The sequence below is a fragment of the Larus michahellis genome, chromosome 1 (genome assembly GCF_964199755.1).
Source record: "Larus michahellis chromosome 1, bLarMic1.1, whole genome shotgun sequence".
In the NCBI taxonomy this organism is placed as follows: domain Eukaryota; kingdom Metazoa; phylum Chordata; class Aves; order Charadriiformes; family Laridae; genus Larus; species Larus michahellis.
In genome coordinates, this window is record NC_133896.1 from 104,415,139 (window position 1) to 104,429,045 (window position 13,907).

Genomic DNA, 13,907 nt, shown 5'->3' on the forward strand with positions numbered 1-13,907 from the left:
TTACAAGTGGATTAAGTAACAGATTAATAGAAAATGTTTCTATCTGGCTGTTCCTTGAATGTACTTGTCCTATTTGAGCTCTGGAAAGGAATGTTTATGAAATCAGCACCACAATTCCTGATGGAATAGCACTGGTTTAATATTTCTGAGAACTTTTAGTGGGGATATGAATCTCTTAAGACTACATTCTCAGGTAAACTGTAAAAGAAGTTCTAGATATTATTTGTGGCAACTGAAAGGCCTACAACACTGTGTAAAACTGGAATTCATCCTAATGCTCTAGACAAATGTGAGTAATCACAGTCAGCCAAATGCAGCTGCAATGAGAGGAGGGAAAATGGTGCTTATTCTTTCAGGTATTCATCTACTTGAAGTTTTAAACAAAGACGTTTATATCCGGGAATAATGTCTACTTTGTGTGTAGTGCAAGTTTAAACTAGTAAAATATTCAGTAAACAAATGTCAGGTATCCATTCTAAGGCATGACTTCTTTCTCTTCTGAAACTGTGATGTTATAATTAAAGAAATATCTACAGTTTTGTTTTAAAAGTAAAGCACTCGGATCTCCTTTAGGTACAGGGAGCTAGGCTCTGCATGTGGGGAGAGGTGGGAAGACTCTTTTCAAATGTGGTTTAGAGCACCTGTCTCATTGACTAGTAGGAGCCTAAATGTCTCTGATGTAAAGTTATCCCTCAAAACAGCCCTTGCATATCTTCTATATGGTAGCAGTTTAGTAGTTCTACAGAAGAGAATGATCAAGAAGAGGTGTTAAGGGCTTTTCTGTTCTCAAGATGTGCCGTACTTTGGTAAAAGATAATAAGGCAGTTCCCAAAGTCCAACTTCTGTATTCACGATGTAGCAGTTCCATTAAATGTACAGGTGTTCATCCTGAATTTTATGGCTACTTCATTTTATGTCTGCTAGTGTCACCGGTCTTTGGACTGCACGTATTTTCAGCTGATTAAATTATTTTTTTTTTTTCAATTGAAAGGCCTGAAACTAACTTGAGATAGATAGTTTAATCACTTTTGAACAACAGTACGAAAAATAAAATGTAACGAGGCTAGAAGATGCTCTTCCTATTTCATGAGTAAGCAAAATGAAACATGACTGCAAATGTTGTTCAGATATTTCAGGAAGCACAAACAAGATCTAATAAGTATGTGCTAGAACTTGCATCAGACCTTGTTCCTACTGTTCAAGCCCAATTTTGTTAAACTGTGTTTGGGGTGGTTTTTTGTTGGCAGTTATCTGAGGTCACCTCACATAACAAGTCTCAGCCTGCCTGAACCTTTCAAAGTATACAGAGAACCACTCGCAAGAAAATCCTTGTACTGGGATTCTCCAGAGTTTCAAACTTTCCACTAATAAGCGGTGTAAATTTTCAAACTAGCAAGAACATCTGATTTAGGCTGTGAGATGTTCTTCAATTGGCAAGCATTACTAGGTGCTTTTTCTCAAGCTACAGCAGATGAGAACTGTGGAAAACAACCCCGTTTTTTTAAACTTGACAGGCAAAGCCTAGAGTAATTCTGAAAGAGTGAAAACTTTTGTGCAGTCTAAGGAAAACCTGGGAACATATGGACAAATGGAGTATTCTGCCTCTGAGTAAGTGTAACAGAAATTACTTGTTTGATAGGAGAAAGCTGGGTCTTATTTTGGAAGCAGCAGGGAATAAAAGAAGACTGGCTGAGGCAAGCTTCTCTTGACAGGATTCCTGTAAACGAGCATGCATGAACTGAATGGCATCCAAATCCCTAGCGGGTCTGCTTTGTGAGCCAAACCACGGCTCAGAGTCCCCAGCACTTTTTCAGCAATTTTAGAATCAGTTCTCAAATAGCTTCCTATTTTCCTTAATCTAATTTATCCTGTCATCAAGAAATATCCAACTTTGTGATTTCCCATGTGGAATTTTACATAGTACAGTTTTACCTCACAATTCTTCATGTCCTTAGAGAGCTTGAACCCTCTCTTGCCATCACAATAGCAGCTATAACTTCCTGGAGAGTTTACACAGAGTTGAGCACAAACATTTTCGGAACATTCATCAATATCTAGGAGAAATGGAAGCATACAGAAAGTTTTATTCAGATTATTCATGGCACGGACTGAAAACTAACACAATAAATTAATGGAATAATGGACTAGGTGGGTTCTCTGGCATAACATGAATCCAACAGGTGACTGCTGCTAAGCTACACTGATGCTCACGGATGTCTCCTATGCAAAATTTACAATGCAGAGTTACCTGCTGGGTGTATAGGACCCAGCAATCTAATAGAGGCCTATTAGATTAGCTGGTCTGATTTGTGGGGCAGTAAGAAGCTGAGCTGTGAGGTGGCTGAATTACTGTAAGAGACCTCAATAAATCACTAGTATTTATGGCAGAAATGCCATTCTGGGTCAGACCTCTTCCTTTACCTATAGATGTCATAAGAACTTAGAGTATGGCAAGTATGTGGAGAAAGGACATGCTTTATTCACATAAAACAATCTCAAGGCAAAATACCTTTTTAAAATAATATACAATAATATCATAACTAACTAAGTTTCAGACAGCATCTATTCATGGAGACCAATCTGACTTCATCTGCGAATAAGCTAAACAAACTAAAGGAACCTAATTTGCTATTTAGCAGGCTGTACACAGTAAATAATTTAGGAATTAAAGGCTGTGTAAAAGGCCAATGTAACTGTTACATTCCTATTAAGGAAACAAACTCTCTCCTGGATAAAGAGACTCTAATGAGCATGATTTTTAGGCCTCAAATCAAAGAAACTGCAATACTTGTTTTGAAGAAAAACAAACAAACAACAACAAAAAAAACCCCAACAAAAAACAGTCCTTCTAGTGGGAATAAACGATTTTGTACTAATGTGTGCATTTAAAAATCTGTTTTATACTTTGCTAGGGTTTTTTTAAAGATTAAAGTACTTTTTTTTCTGTTGCTTGGGGCAGGAGAGAAGACAAGGAAAAAAAACAAAAAACAAAACCAATCAAACAACAAGAAAAAAAAGACAAAAAAAACAAAATACCAAAACCTTATTGGAGAAACTATTACTTTGTAGTGAGCATGCACAATCTCCTTCCAAAACAAGATACTATGTTTAACAGTTTGTGGATGCTATTCTGAGTCCTACCTCTGCTGCAGTTAACCATCATGGGCAAGCTGCTTTACCACCAAGTGCTAGTAGTTTCTACATTGTTTAAATGGCCAGCAATTCATTAATAAGCTGAGGAAACTGGTGTCATGTTTGGCTGAAGAGTTCCCTATTACTAAAATATTTCCCCTTCCTCACCTTTGCTCTAAGTTATCAGTGCAAGGGGTCTGTGCTCAGACTTAACACTCCCTCATACATGATCTTATCAGAAGAAAAAGCTGTACTCCCCTGTACTGCAGCAAATACAGCCAGAACTAAAGCTCTGCGCAAGCTCCAGCCACACGCTGTGTCACTTCTCCTGCTGACATGGCAATCTGATGTGTGGCTGTGTAAGCTACAGGATTCAAATACAGTCTTCTGCTGGTGTTTGCTTCACCTCTAACTTCTTCCACTCATCTCCCATTCTACCCTCTGATCTTCAGAAGCTGGATGGCCCTTTATATAGGCTGGTCTATTTGATACCAGCTTGCATGTTCACTCTTTGCATGAACTACTGAGGACTCTTCCAAGTCATTTCTATTAGCTCCAGAATGATAGTTTACCTCTGCTGTCAAGCTGGAAACCATCTCCTGCTGCATAGCAGTGAGGTTTTCCTCCTCCTCTTTTTGGAAAGAGTTTCAATGCCATTTTGAGCTAGCTTAGCAAGTTTAAGAATGATTGCACTGCATGCTAGAAGCCTACCAAGCGTCCTAGGCATTCCACTGAAAGGCACAGGATGCAATACAGAAGTCTGTAGCATATTCAAGCTGTGCCAACATGGCAGTAGCACTCTATAGCCAGCTCCACCACATCTTTGCTTCCATTTCACTAGAAGAGCTCTCTCTCCTGCAAGGGGATGAGGTACAGGAAAAGAAACAACATGGGAGTTCTCTGCTTTAAGATTATGGTACTTCTATGAACAGTGAGTTCAAATGAACTGCTCTGTACACGGTTCCACTGCCGGCCCCAGGAGGGTTCTCCGAGGATACGCTGGGTCTTAAAGACACGTGGAAGACCTTTGACCAGCAAGTGTTGCCATCACGTTTTCCTGTTCCGGGGAACAGTTTGATACATATTGGAAGACAGTTCCTAAAATCTAACTGGAGAGTTGGTGACTGGCTTTTTGGATTGTTCAGTCTCTAACTGGTCTTAGGTACGTAGCTGCAGAAAAGGTTACATAGGAAATTCTGCTGCTCTATATGCCTTCAAGTGCTTCATCTATCCAAAATGTCAGCTAAGTAAGTAAAAGGAATTGTTAATATAGAAATACAGTTTGTTTGTTCAGAATGTTTGTTCAAGTTGATCTGACATTTTGCAAATGTTTTCTGTGTTGCATACTCATAACTTGAATTAGTTTTGAATAATGAGCATATAAATTAAATTGTGACTGTGTCATGATTACAGTCTCTTCAGAGGTGAATGTTTGCATGTGTTAAGAGTTTTCTCCTTGTTCAGATTTGAGAAAGCCGTCCTATTAAAAAGTGTATATATGCATGCAGACACCTGCAACTCTAAATTACCAACCCTCTACTTATGGTTTAATTCCTATTTCATTCATTTTGGCCTCTGTCACCTGTAGTACTACTTAGGGGAGTAATATACCAGGGTGGATTGCAACATCTAAGTGTATATTTTGGAGTCTTATTCAAACTTCTTTCTATATGCTTCGAAGATAATGCTCGCGCATTAGTCACATGGCAGTATTTGGTCAGCTGTTAAGAAATACTTTGCTGATGCGTACGTGCAACTGATTGACCCCTCCACTTCCTCCAGCTACGAGAGATTACCTCTTACTCTTTCGTTTGGCATGCATACTCCTTTCCATTTCAAAATCATTAAATTGTTTATGGTCTTGATGGGGGTTGTCTAACCTAGCAGATGCAAGCTCAGCTTGGTGAAAGGGATTCTGCTGTGAAAGTCACTTCCTAATAATTTCTGGTGCCTGGCAATCTGACGTCTATTTAAAACTAAGACTATAGGATGATGTGTTACAACGTGAAGCTGCATTTGTCACTGTTGTTTTTGCATCCTAGCAAACATGCAAATGAGGCAATGACAAAATCCAAAAGCAGCAGTTAATTTTGAGTATGTTCCTCGGGCCCAGGGCCTGCTGACAAACAGAAACTTATGAAGTTGTTATGAAAGCTTATCACACAGGTTGACAAATGAAATTTCTATCGTTAAATCAATTACTCAGAGACCTGCACTAGTCTTGTGGGAGTGTAAATTTCCATTACCCAAAATGAACCTACTGCTCAAGGGTAAGGTCTCTCTCCAGAGTGTGCTATAGCAGCAGAGGGACAGGCAAGCTTCTTGGATAGGTATGAATTCTCCTTCCTCATCAGATATTCTGGAACCCCTGATCGGTCCAAATGTCAGGATCTCCCTGTATGGAGCTAATCATCCTGCTACAAAAATGCTGACATGCAGAGGCTGGAGTGGACTACATTTTTTGGAGGTTTGTTTTAACCATTTATGCTATAATTATCCTGCTTTTTTTTTCTTCCAAGTTGCAGTCAGCATCTTTGCACGTTTGTTTGAGCTATTTCAAAGGCTTCCCACAGATCTGTCCAAATGTCAGTTCCACATCATAAAATAGTCAGTAAAAGCTATTCACACAAACCCATGAATCTGAGCAGCATCCTGGGTTCATACAGCTGTTTCAGTGGAAGGCTAAAATAGCTTGCTGTGGATAACTTGCTAAGATACAATAAAATTGGCTACAAATGAGCTGCATACCATGTCCTAGAAGGCAGCCACTCTATATAATGCTAGGGAAAAATGGTGATTTTCCCAGAGCATGAATGCAGGGGCAGGTTTTGTGTGTTTTGAACAATTAATGTGGGAACGGGAAACCCTGATTTCTTGTCTCAAATTTCTAGACTACATGCTAGGAAGGGACTAATACCTGAAATACAGACATACTCCATGCTATTTAACTGGTTCAGTCACTTCTTTAAGAGAAGTTTCCCCTTCAGAGAAGAAAGAATAATATGGGGAAAAACATGCCAAAATTTAGGTAATTCTTTAAAATTCGGGTTCAGCTAGGTTTGCCTCCTTAATACTGACTACAAGACAGACCCCTCTAGCACTATAAGCTTACTTACTTATTTCCCACTACCCCCTTTTTTTTTTTTTGGCAAGGTGTTTGAAATTACAAAAGTGGTGGTAAGATAATCAAATCCTGTATCTAAAATTGTATGTATTCTATGAAACAAAGACTGGACTCTACAGATATCATCCTACTGATAGTGCCTCCTAAAGGGTGGGGATGAAGAACTGTAGCAATATTCTCCTAGGAATGGGTGAAGAAAAAACCCAAACCCTCTTCTATTCTACTCTAATTGTCTCTGTCATCATAGAGATAGTTGTGCATAAATGTATGTAAGCCTGATTTTTTCTAATAAGCATAATTGAATTTGGCCACCTACACGACTATGACAATGAAAAGCTAATGTCATTTATTATTTCTGTAAGGCTACATTCCTGTCAGTCTGCACAATCCTGTCCTTAGACAGGATTTGGTGACTCATTTAATGTGGTTACAACAAGGTCTGAAAGCTTATCGGTATAATCCTCCTTCTAGGAGGTAAGGCTTTGCTCGTTTTAATGTCCTCATCTTGCAACCTTCTGGAACTTGTGTTTCAGAAGAAAAATAATACTTAAATTCAATTTGATGTAAGCCATGTATATGCAGAAAGTACGAAGAGGAGAGAGAATTAGATTAATTACTGTGAAGTTTTTCTCATTTCAGTCCACACTGACAAAATTGTCAGTAACATTTTAATCCCACAGTAACTGGACAAAAAGACATCTCAATATGTAATCATTACCACTATGCAAAGCTTTGTCACGCAAAAACTGCATGAAAAGCCATGGAGCAAAAGATTCATAGCCAGCAAGAAGCTACTTTTGTGTCCGTTAGAGCAATAACATAAAGGCAGCATTTAAAATAAAAATCAGTCACTGATGTATTTTTCTTAAACTGCCAATGTAGAAAATTTCCCTTCATAGTAAAACTGTAAGAGCTTATATTTCTCTTCTACAGCTGAAATTTAATTTCTGATGTGTGTACTAAACAGAAACTTTAACAAGAACATAGAAATAGAATACTTTCTAGGACAGTTACGCAAATACTTTCAATACTTGAAAAAGTCATTTTATGACAGCCCGCGCATGAATGGCTCCTTGCTGCTTTACCACTCGCTATCAGTACTTTTCAACTTTGCTATAATTGTTACAGAACTTTGTCTTGAAGTTCTTTCTTACATATTTTCATTTCAGAACAGAATACTCATGAGGAAGGATTCTTTTGGTGGAGTTCCTTTTTTCATAGCTCCTTTTCTGGATATTTAGGAACTTTTTTTATTTTAAACGGGGGGGTCTTTATACAAAATCTTCTATACAAGTGTCATGCTGTCACTTCCAGCCTAGAATGGAGATCAGTTCACTCTAATGCTGTTACTTTCTAGCATAACTAGATACCCTGAGGAAGGATTAGACGCTTGAATATTATTTTACATGGAATTCAATGATCCCAGTGAAAAGCTCTTTCCAATATCTGAGATCTAAGGACATATAAAGGACAGAGACTGAGCCCCGGGCCATGAGGGCTAAATAAGCATCTAAACAGCCTACCAGATGGATAAAGACAAGCTTTTTAGCTTTTTGAGAAAACTTGATTAATTATGGTTTTCATTTCTGATGACTGCCTCTTTATAAATCTTCCTAACTGTCTTGCCCAGTTCGGAATTGCCAAGGACTTTTAATTGCTTTTGCTATAACTTGTCTTGAATTAGGGGGTATATATTAAACCAACTGACATCAAATATTCCATCCTTGTAACTGTAATGATGCTTAAAAACAAGGTACAAGACAATCTAGTAACGTCCGGATCCTCAACACATTGCTCCAAGTTACCTGAAAGAAACATCCCAGCTGTTAGAGAGCTCGGGCAGAAAGTCCTCTCTACAGTGGGACAGGAGAGCTCCCATGAACTGAGAAAGTTATCTGGCATACAGTAGGACACGGAAGTGTACTGTAAAACCCTCCAACGGCTGGGAGTAAGTCATTGCAACTATATACACTACATGTAATATAGCCTGACTGAGCCTCTGAAAGTTTGGTATAGCAGTGGATTAAAAACAAAAAATAAAGAAAAAAACCAAAAAGGAAGACAAAAGAAAGAGAAAAGGGCGGGAAAAGCCTACCTTCACAGTTCTTGGAAGTTGAATTATATGTGTAGCCTTCAGCACATTCACATTCATATTTCCCCAGGGTGTTCTTACAGATGGCTGTCCCACAGATGTTTGGATGTAACACACATTCATTTATATCTAGAAATACAAACAAGTTATTAAAAGTAAGTTGCTCTCTCACATACCATTTTTCCTAACTCTGTACAAAACTGTGCATACTAAGTGAGGCTGGCAAACTGTCTCTTTCTTGCTAGGTTTATTATGCTTCCATAACAGACTATAGCTATAGCCATAATGATTTCCAGAGGTCTCTAAAAGGCACTTCGGCATGCCCTCAGTGAAAAACAAATTCTCTGCCTGCCTGCCTTTCTCATTCTCTCATGTGTCCTATGGATAACATGAAAAGGGATGCATGTCCAGGAAGGCAGAGAGAGAAACAGTCTGCAAATTTCCTATAAGCCAAACCAGGCTGCATGGTAAAATCCTATCTTAGAAAAAGACACCCAGGAAGACAAGAGATAATCCTATCAGTTTCTTACATGCTATGATCAATTCATGTCACAATTGTCTTTTAATTGGCTATGCTGACAGGCGTTCGAGTCCCTCACTGTCTCTTCATCCCTCAAACCATTTTACTGTCTATCTTCTGTGTTGTTTCCAATTTTTCAATGTCATTTTCAAAATGCAGATGTGACAACTGGATGCAGCATATAGTATCAATCTTACTAAATGTCTGGTAGACAGAAAAAGATCAGATCCCTGGTAGCATTTCAATTCCTGCTTGTATGTGCAGGGATCATTCTTGTTTTCTCTGTGATTTTGTAGTAGTTGTGGAGATGGTGCTGCACGGGAAGAACAGATTCTGCCACTGGCTTGTTAGGATTCCAGCAAGCTTGATATTGACAGCTTGACACTTTTTAAGTCAAAGCTGTCCTGAATTCAGCCTACTTTTCTATAGTTACCATGTATACTCCAAACTCCTAGGTCTATAATTTTGTAGGTGGATGTAATGAAACACTTAAATCCAGCTTATCAAATGATCGAACTAGTACTCTAGGTACCAATGTACATTGCTGTATTTTTATGTTTGATTATTTTTTAACCAATTTTCCAGTATCTTTCCAAGAATTACAACTTATCTACTTGCCCTTTTTGACAAAACAGCAATCTTCTGTTCTTCTGGAATTTCTTTGGAAATTATGCATTCCAAAAAAAAAAAAAAAAGGAAATGACAGCAGGCCCTCAAGTCTGGCCTCTTACAGAATTTAACATTATCCAAAACTGTCAGCATAATTCAGCATCAAATATATGACATTAAAATGGAATGAGGTTGTATTTTTTTTCTAACTATACAGTAAGAATTGCTAATTATGTTAATACACTGTCTTTACCTGGAATGGAATGAAGTGCACAGGTCATGGCCAATAATAACAGACACAAGCATGTACAGAAAAAAAAGTGTGCTGGGTGAGTAGAAGACAAATCTTTTTCTCCATTAAGAGCATTTTCAGATTCATTAATAGTTTCTTCTCCAATGAACTTCAAACTCCCAAAAGAGCAGCATCACTAATTAGGAGTGATTCAGCCTAAACCAGTGCAGTGTTTACCAGACAGAATTTCCATGGTTACACTGTTAGCTGGTCGCACCACTCTAGACTCTTTTTTCAGCATGCTTAAAGGGTATGTGAAATTGGTTAGTGACCAAAACAAGCTTTACAGAGCTCTAGTAATGAAACAGAATCTAACATTATAGTCTCTTTTCTTCTTCTTTTGCTCTTTTTTTTTTTTTTATTTCCTGAATTGGTTTTAACTAACCTCAGGTCCTTGATCTGGTTCACTATACAGTTGCACGAATGTTTGCAGCGGTGTAAGGCTGTAGGTGGAATGAGTGGCCAGGGTGAAGCAGGACTGCATCTTTCAGAGGCAATGCAAGCCTGTGCTGACTTAGAGCATTTATGAAACTACTGGACTAAAGTCTTTCCTCTCTAGTCAACAGGCCATGTACTGTCATGTAATGGTGTCCTCCTTAAGTCTCACTTCCTACCTCCGCAATCCCGTTTATTTGAATGCATGAAGTAGCCATCTTCACATAAGCAACGGTAGCTTCCAGGTAAATTAGAACAGCGTTGGCTACAACCTCCGTTTAAGTCTTCACATTCATTTATATCTGGAAAGAAAACAAAATAAAAATCTCTGCTAAGGGGAAGGCATTCATAGACCAACTGTGGGTATACTTAACGATCTGATGCTATTCAATAACGGTACAACTATAACTGTGTCCCTAAGAACTAACAACATGATGAGAGTAGAGACTATACCTTCTTCACATTTCTCTCCTTGCCATCCTGGTTTACAGACACATGTGTATTTGGCTTGTCCGTCTATGCAATCCTTATATCCATCTTTATGGCATGGCAGAGGGCTACACTGGTTTGAAATTTCTGTGGGATGGAAACATTGGAAATACTTGTTATTTGCGGTTACTTTTCCTTAAGGATCAGTTTAGTCTTCCTTCTTCTCTTCCTACAGATACCTTTCATCTTTCATGAAACAGGAAAGGGCTTGATGCGTAACCTCAAGTACCCTATAACCACCTTGCTGCTAATTCTGTCAGCAAGAATTTGCAAGTGATTGAGAAAAAACAAAGCCACCAGTACTTTGTCAGAAAGAAAACAACTAGAAAACAAATGACTCACTAAACCATGTTAATCCCTGCAAAATGTGACCAAACATGGACTCGATACTATTTTCATTACATTTTAAGGACTTATTTAACTTTTTAAAGAACAGTGCTCTGTTCCATCATATTACCACAAATTTCGCTAGAAATACCAAAGTTTCAACAATGCCAAGAATTCAGAGTTACAGAGATCAGTTTCTCTGTTAGACACATCAGCATCTAACACTGTCACCTTTTATAAATAACTGCGATGACAAATAAATTTGGATCTTAAAGAGCCACTGAAGACTCTTTATACATGCCGGCAAGACCTAAGAAAGCAAGGCTCAAAATACATAGGCTGGGGCTGAAAACACAGAATTCACTGCCTTTTTTGCTCTAACCAAAATAAGTAAAGTTCTTTTAACTTTTCCCACCGTTTTCATAATTTTACATCCATATACCACATAATGCATCATTCTATTTGTGTCTTCTGAATATGTTGGTAGCTTTATAGATTATTTTTCTGCAGGCCTTCAAACATTACAAATATATTGTTTCTACTTTAACATTATGTTCTTGTAAAGCTCTGCAATGTCATTCTGAGGCATGCTTTAAAAGAAAAAAGTAGTGTCCTAAAAGAACAGATAGCAGAATGAAAAGAAGAAAGGGTTTTGTGATGTTCAGATTCAAAAAAGTGGAATGAAGGGCAATGTTCCTGAAGACCAACACTTGCTATGAATCTGTACCTAAGGCCTCATTGGATTTCTTAAAATATTTCTTACTTCACTCAAAAGAACTAAAGAACTGAGCCCCATAGAAAGTTTAGCTTTCTGTGACTAAGAAAGCTTAACAAAATCTGCGTTAGTATATTTGTCAATTAAATCTGCTTCTAATTAAATTCTGCTGCAAGTAAATACAAAAGCTCAGAGGCCAGCCAAGCTCCAAAATTATAGAGCACCTCTAGAATAGATCCTGCTTGTCAAGTAATATTTATATCGCAAACTAAAGGATTCCAGTTGCAGATGAAGACTGACAGAAGAAATTGTGCAGAAGAAATAAAAGGAATGGGGCTTATGTATGGCTCCTTCACAGCAATTTCCAAATGCAAGTTCTACAACTCCCAGTGTTTTTTCCTTTTTTGATTATTTACTGCTTTTGTAGGTGCAGGAATAAGTGTGGTATAGGTCTGGTATGAGCAAAGTATTTCATAGGTGACATATGTGGAGTTACCCTCGGAGTGTGCAACTGGTGAACAAACTTTATGCATACTCTCTTTACTTCTCCTTTATCCTGGTAACCGAACAATAGTAATTTGATTTAATAATATGATTTTATAATTTGATTTTATGATATGAACCCAAATGGACAAATACAGTTGCCATCAAGTAAACTAGTTATTTTCACTGGGTAATAATGAAACACCGCAGGTTCACACGACTCTGACAAATCCTTTCCTCCCAGGACCTCTAATAAGAGTGAGAAAGAATTATGTGAATGGGAGTAGTTTGTGACAGCAGTCACGTTGGCCAAGTGATCTGGAAAATATGTTCATCCATGACCATGTGCAGTGTAATTACTAAGGATTTTTTTTGCCTTCCGTTGCTTTCAATGACAGAAACAGTGTCAGATGGTTAAGGATAAGTATCCCTGTTCAAACTAACTGAAAGCTTCTTTGATGTAACCTGTCTGTAAAGGTTTAAGAGGTTTAGAGAGATTTTTCAACTGTGACAAGTAGGGAATAAGGTACAGATCTCTTCCTGTGAATTTACTAAATAAAACACAACACACACTGTACTTATAAACGTACAGGCGTTAAAAAAAAATATATATTTGAGCAACATCACAAGTTTCATGCTTTGTGACCTTCTTGTGTCAATGACTACGTCTTCCAGCTAATATTTGAATTTTTCAGCTGGTAATGTTACTCACCTCATGAAGAGCTACAGTGTAACTACGGGCCAAAGAGTGGCACAAAGGAGAATCAAACCAGATGGTCTCTTCCTTTAACTGACAGAACAGGACTTCTGAGATGCAAAAAGTCAGGCATAACTATTAAAGATATGGTAGAATACAGAGGATCTACTAGGGAACATCAGTGGGTTGGTGTAGGACACAATTCTATGTTTCTGGAAGAATTACGACTTCCATTTTGCAGTTAATTATCTTTTCCAGCATGCTTTATAAAGTTAAAAACAGTCACTTACACAACTTGCTCTGAAAATGCTTGGTCTCGCCTAATATTTTTTGTCAATTTCTGTTCCAGATTATTGAGTTTGCCTCAGTTAAATGGAGATTGGTCTCTTTTTCTGCCTATGTGAACTGCTTTCGAGCCATGTATGCGTGTGGTCTTAGATCTGAGTGCATTAAGTAAAATATCTAACAGCAGCGCTTACCATTGACACAAGCCCTCAGGTCAGCTGGAGAATCTGGAGTAACTGCAGTAACCCTGAAAACCCCTGCTCGATGGGAGGCAAGGCAGCCTGCAAATGCAAACCCACACAATCTGCTTACGATACAAACACTTATTTAAAATGAAATTACAACAGCTTATGCACGGCATCTTCAAAGAGTCTGTTCTCACAGCCTGAATCAGAAAACTTGTCTGGGCATATTAAGGACAGCTGATCACATACCAACCGCCTGAGTGCCTCTGCTAGGATCTAAGCACACACAACTGCCTAGGAGCCACCATGCATTATAACCAGCACGGAAATCATTCAAGCGCTATGGGCGGAATAACTAAACTAGTATTACCCAAATAAGACAACCAGTGAATGATATACTAGAGTTGTTCAGGTTATTCATACTTACTTAAATATTTGGGATAAAAGTATTCCTGCAAAAAGAAAAGAAAAATAAAGAGTAAGAAAAATCTAAGGTAGATAGAATTATAGCAAACTATATCA

General features: G+C 38.1%; 2 protein-coding genes across 2 annotated transcripts in view; one reads left to right on the top strand and one right to left on the bottom strand.

Moving 5' to 3' along the window:
- The window catches only part of PROS1 (protein S), a 38,636-nt gene that overhangs the window by 18,132 nt on the left and 6,597 nt on the right, over window positions 1–13,907 (bottom strand). The window contains exons 3-8 of the mRNA XM_074597702.1: window positions 13,813–13,837; window positions 13,395–13,481; window positions 10,658–10,780; window positions 10,384–10,506; window positions 8,352–8,477; window positions 1,933–2,054 (exon numbers count right to left, since the gene is read on the bottom strand). Coding sequence (XP_074453803.1) covers window positions 1,933–2,054; window positions 8,352–8,477; window positions 10,384–10,506; window positions 10,658–10,780; window positions 13,395–13,481; window positions 13,813–13,837 — 606 coding nt within the window. The remainder of the gene's footprint in view (window positions 1–1,932; window positions 2,055–8,351; window positions 8,478–10,383; window positions 10,507–10,657; window positions 10,781–13,394; window positions 13,482–13,812; window positions 13,838–13,907) is intronic.
- Window positions 1–13,907, top strand: part of ARL13B (ARF like GTPase 13B) — a 73,043-nt gene that overhangs the window by 5,299 nt on the left and 53,837 nt on the right. The window lies entirely within an intron of this gene.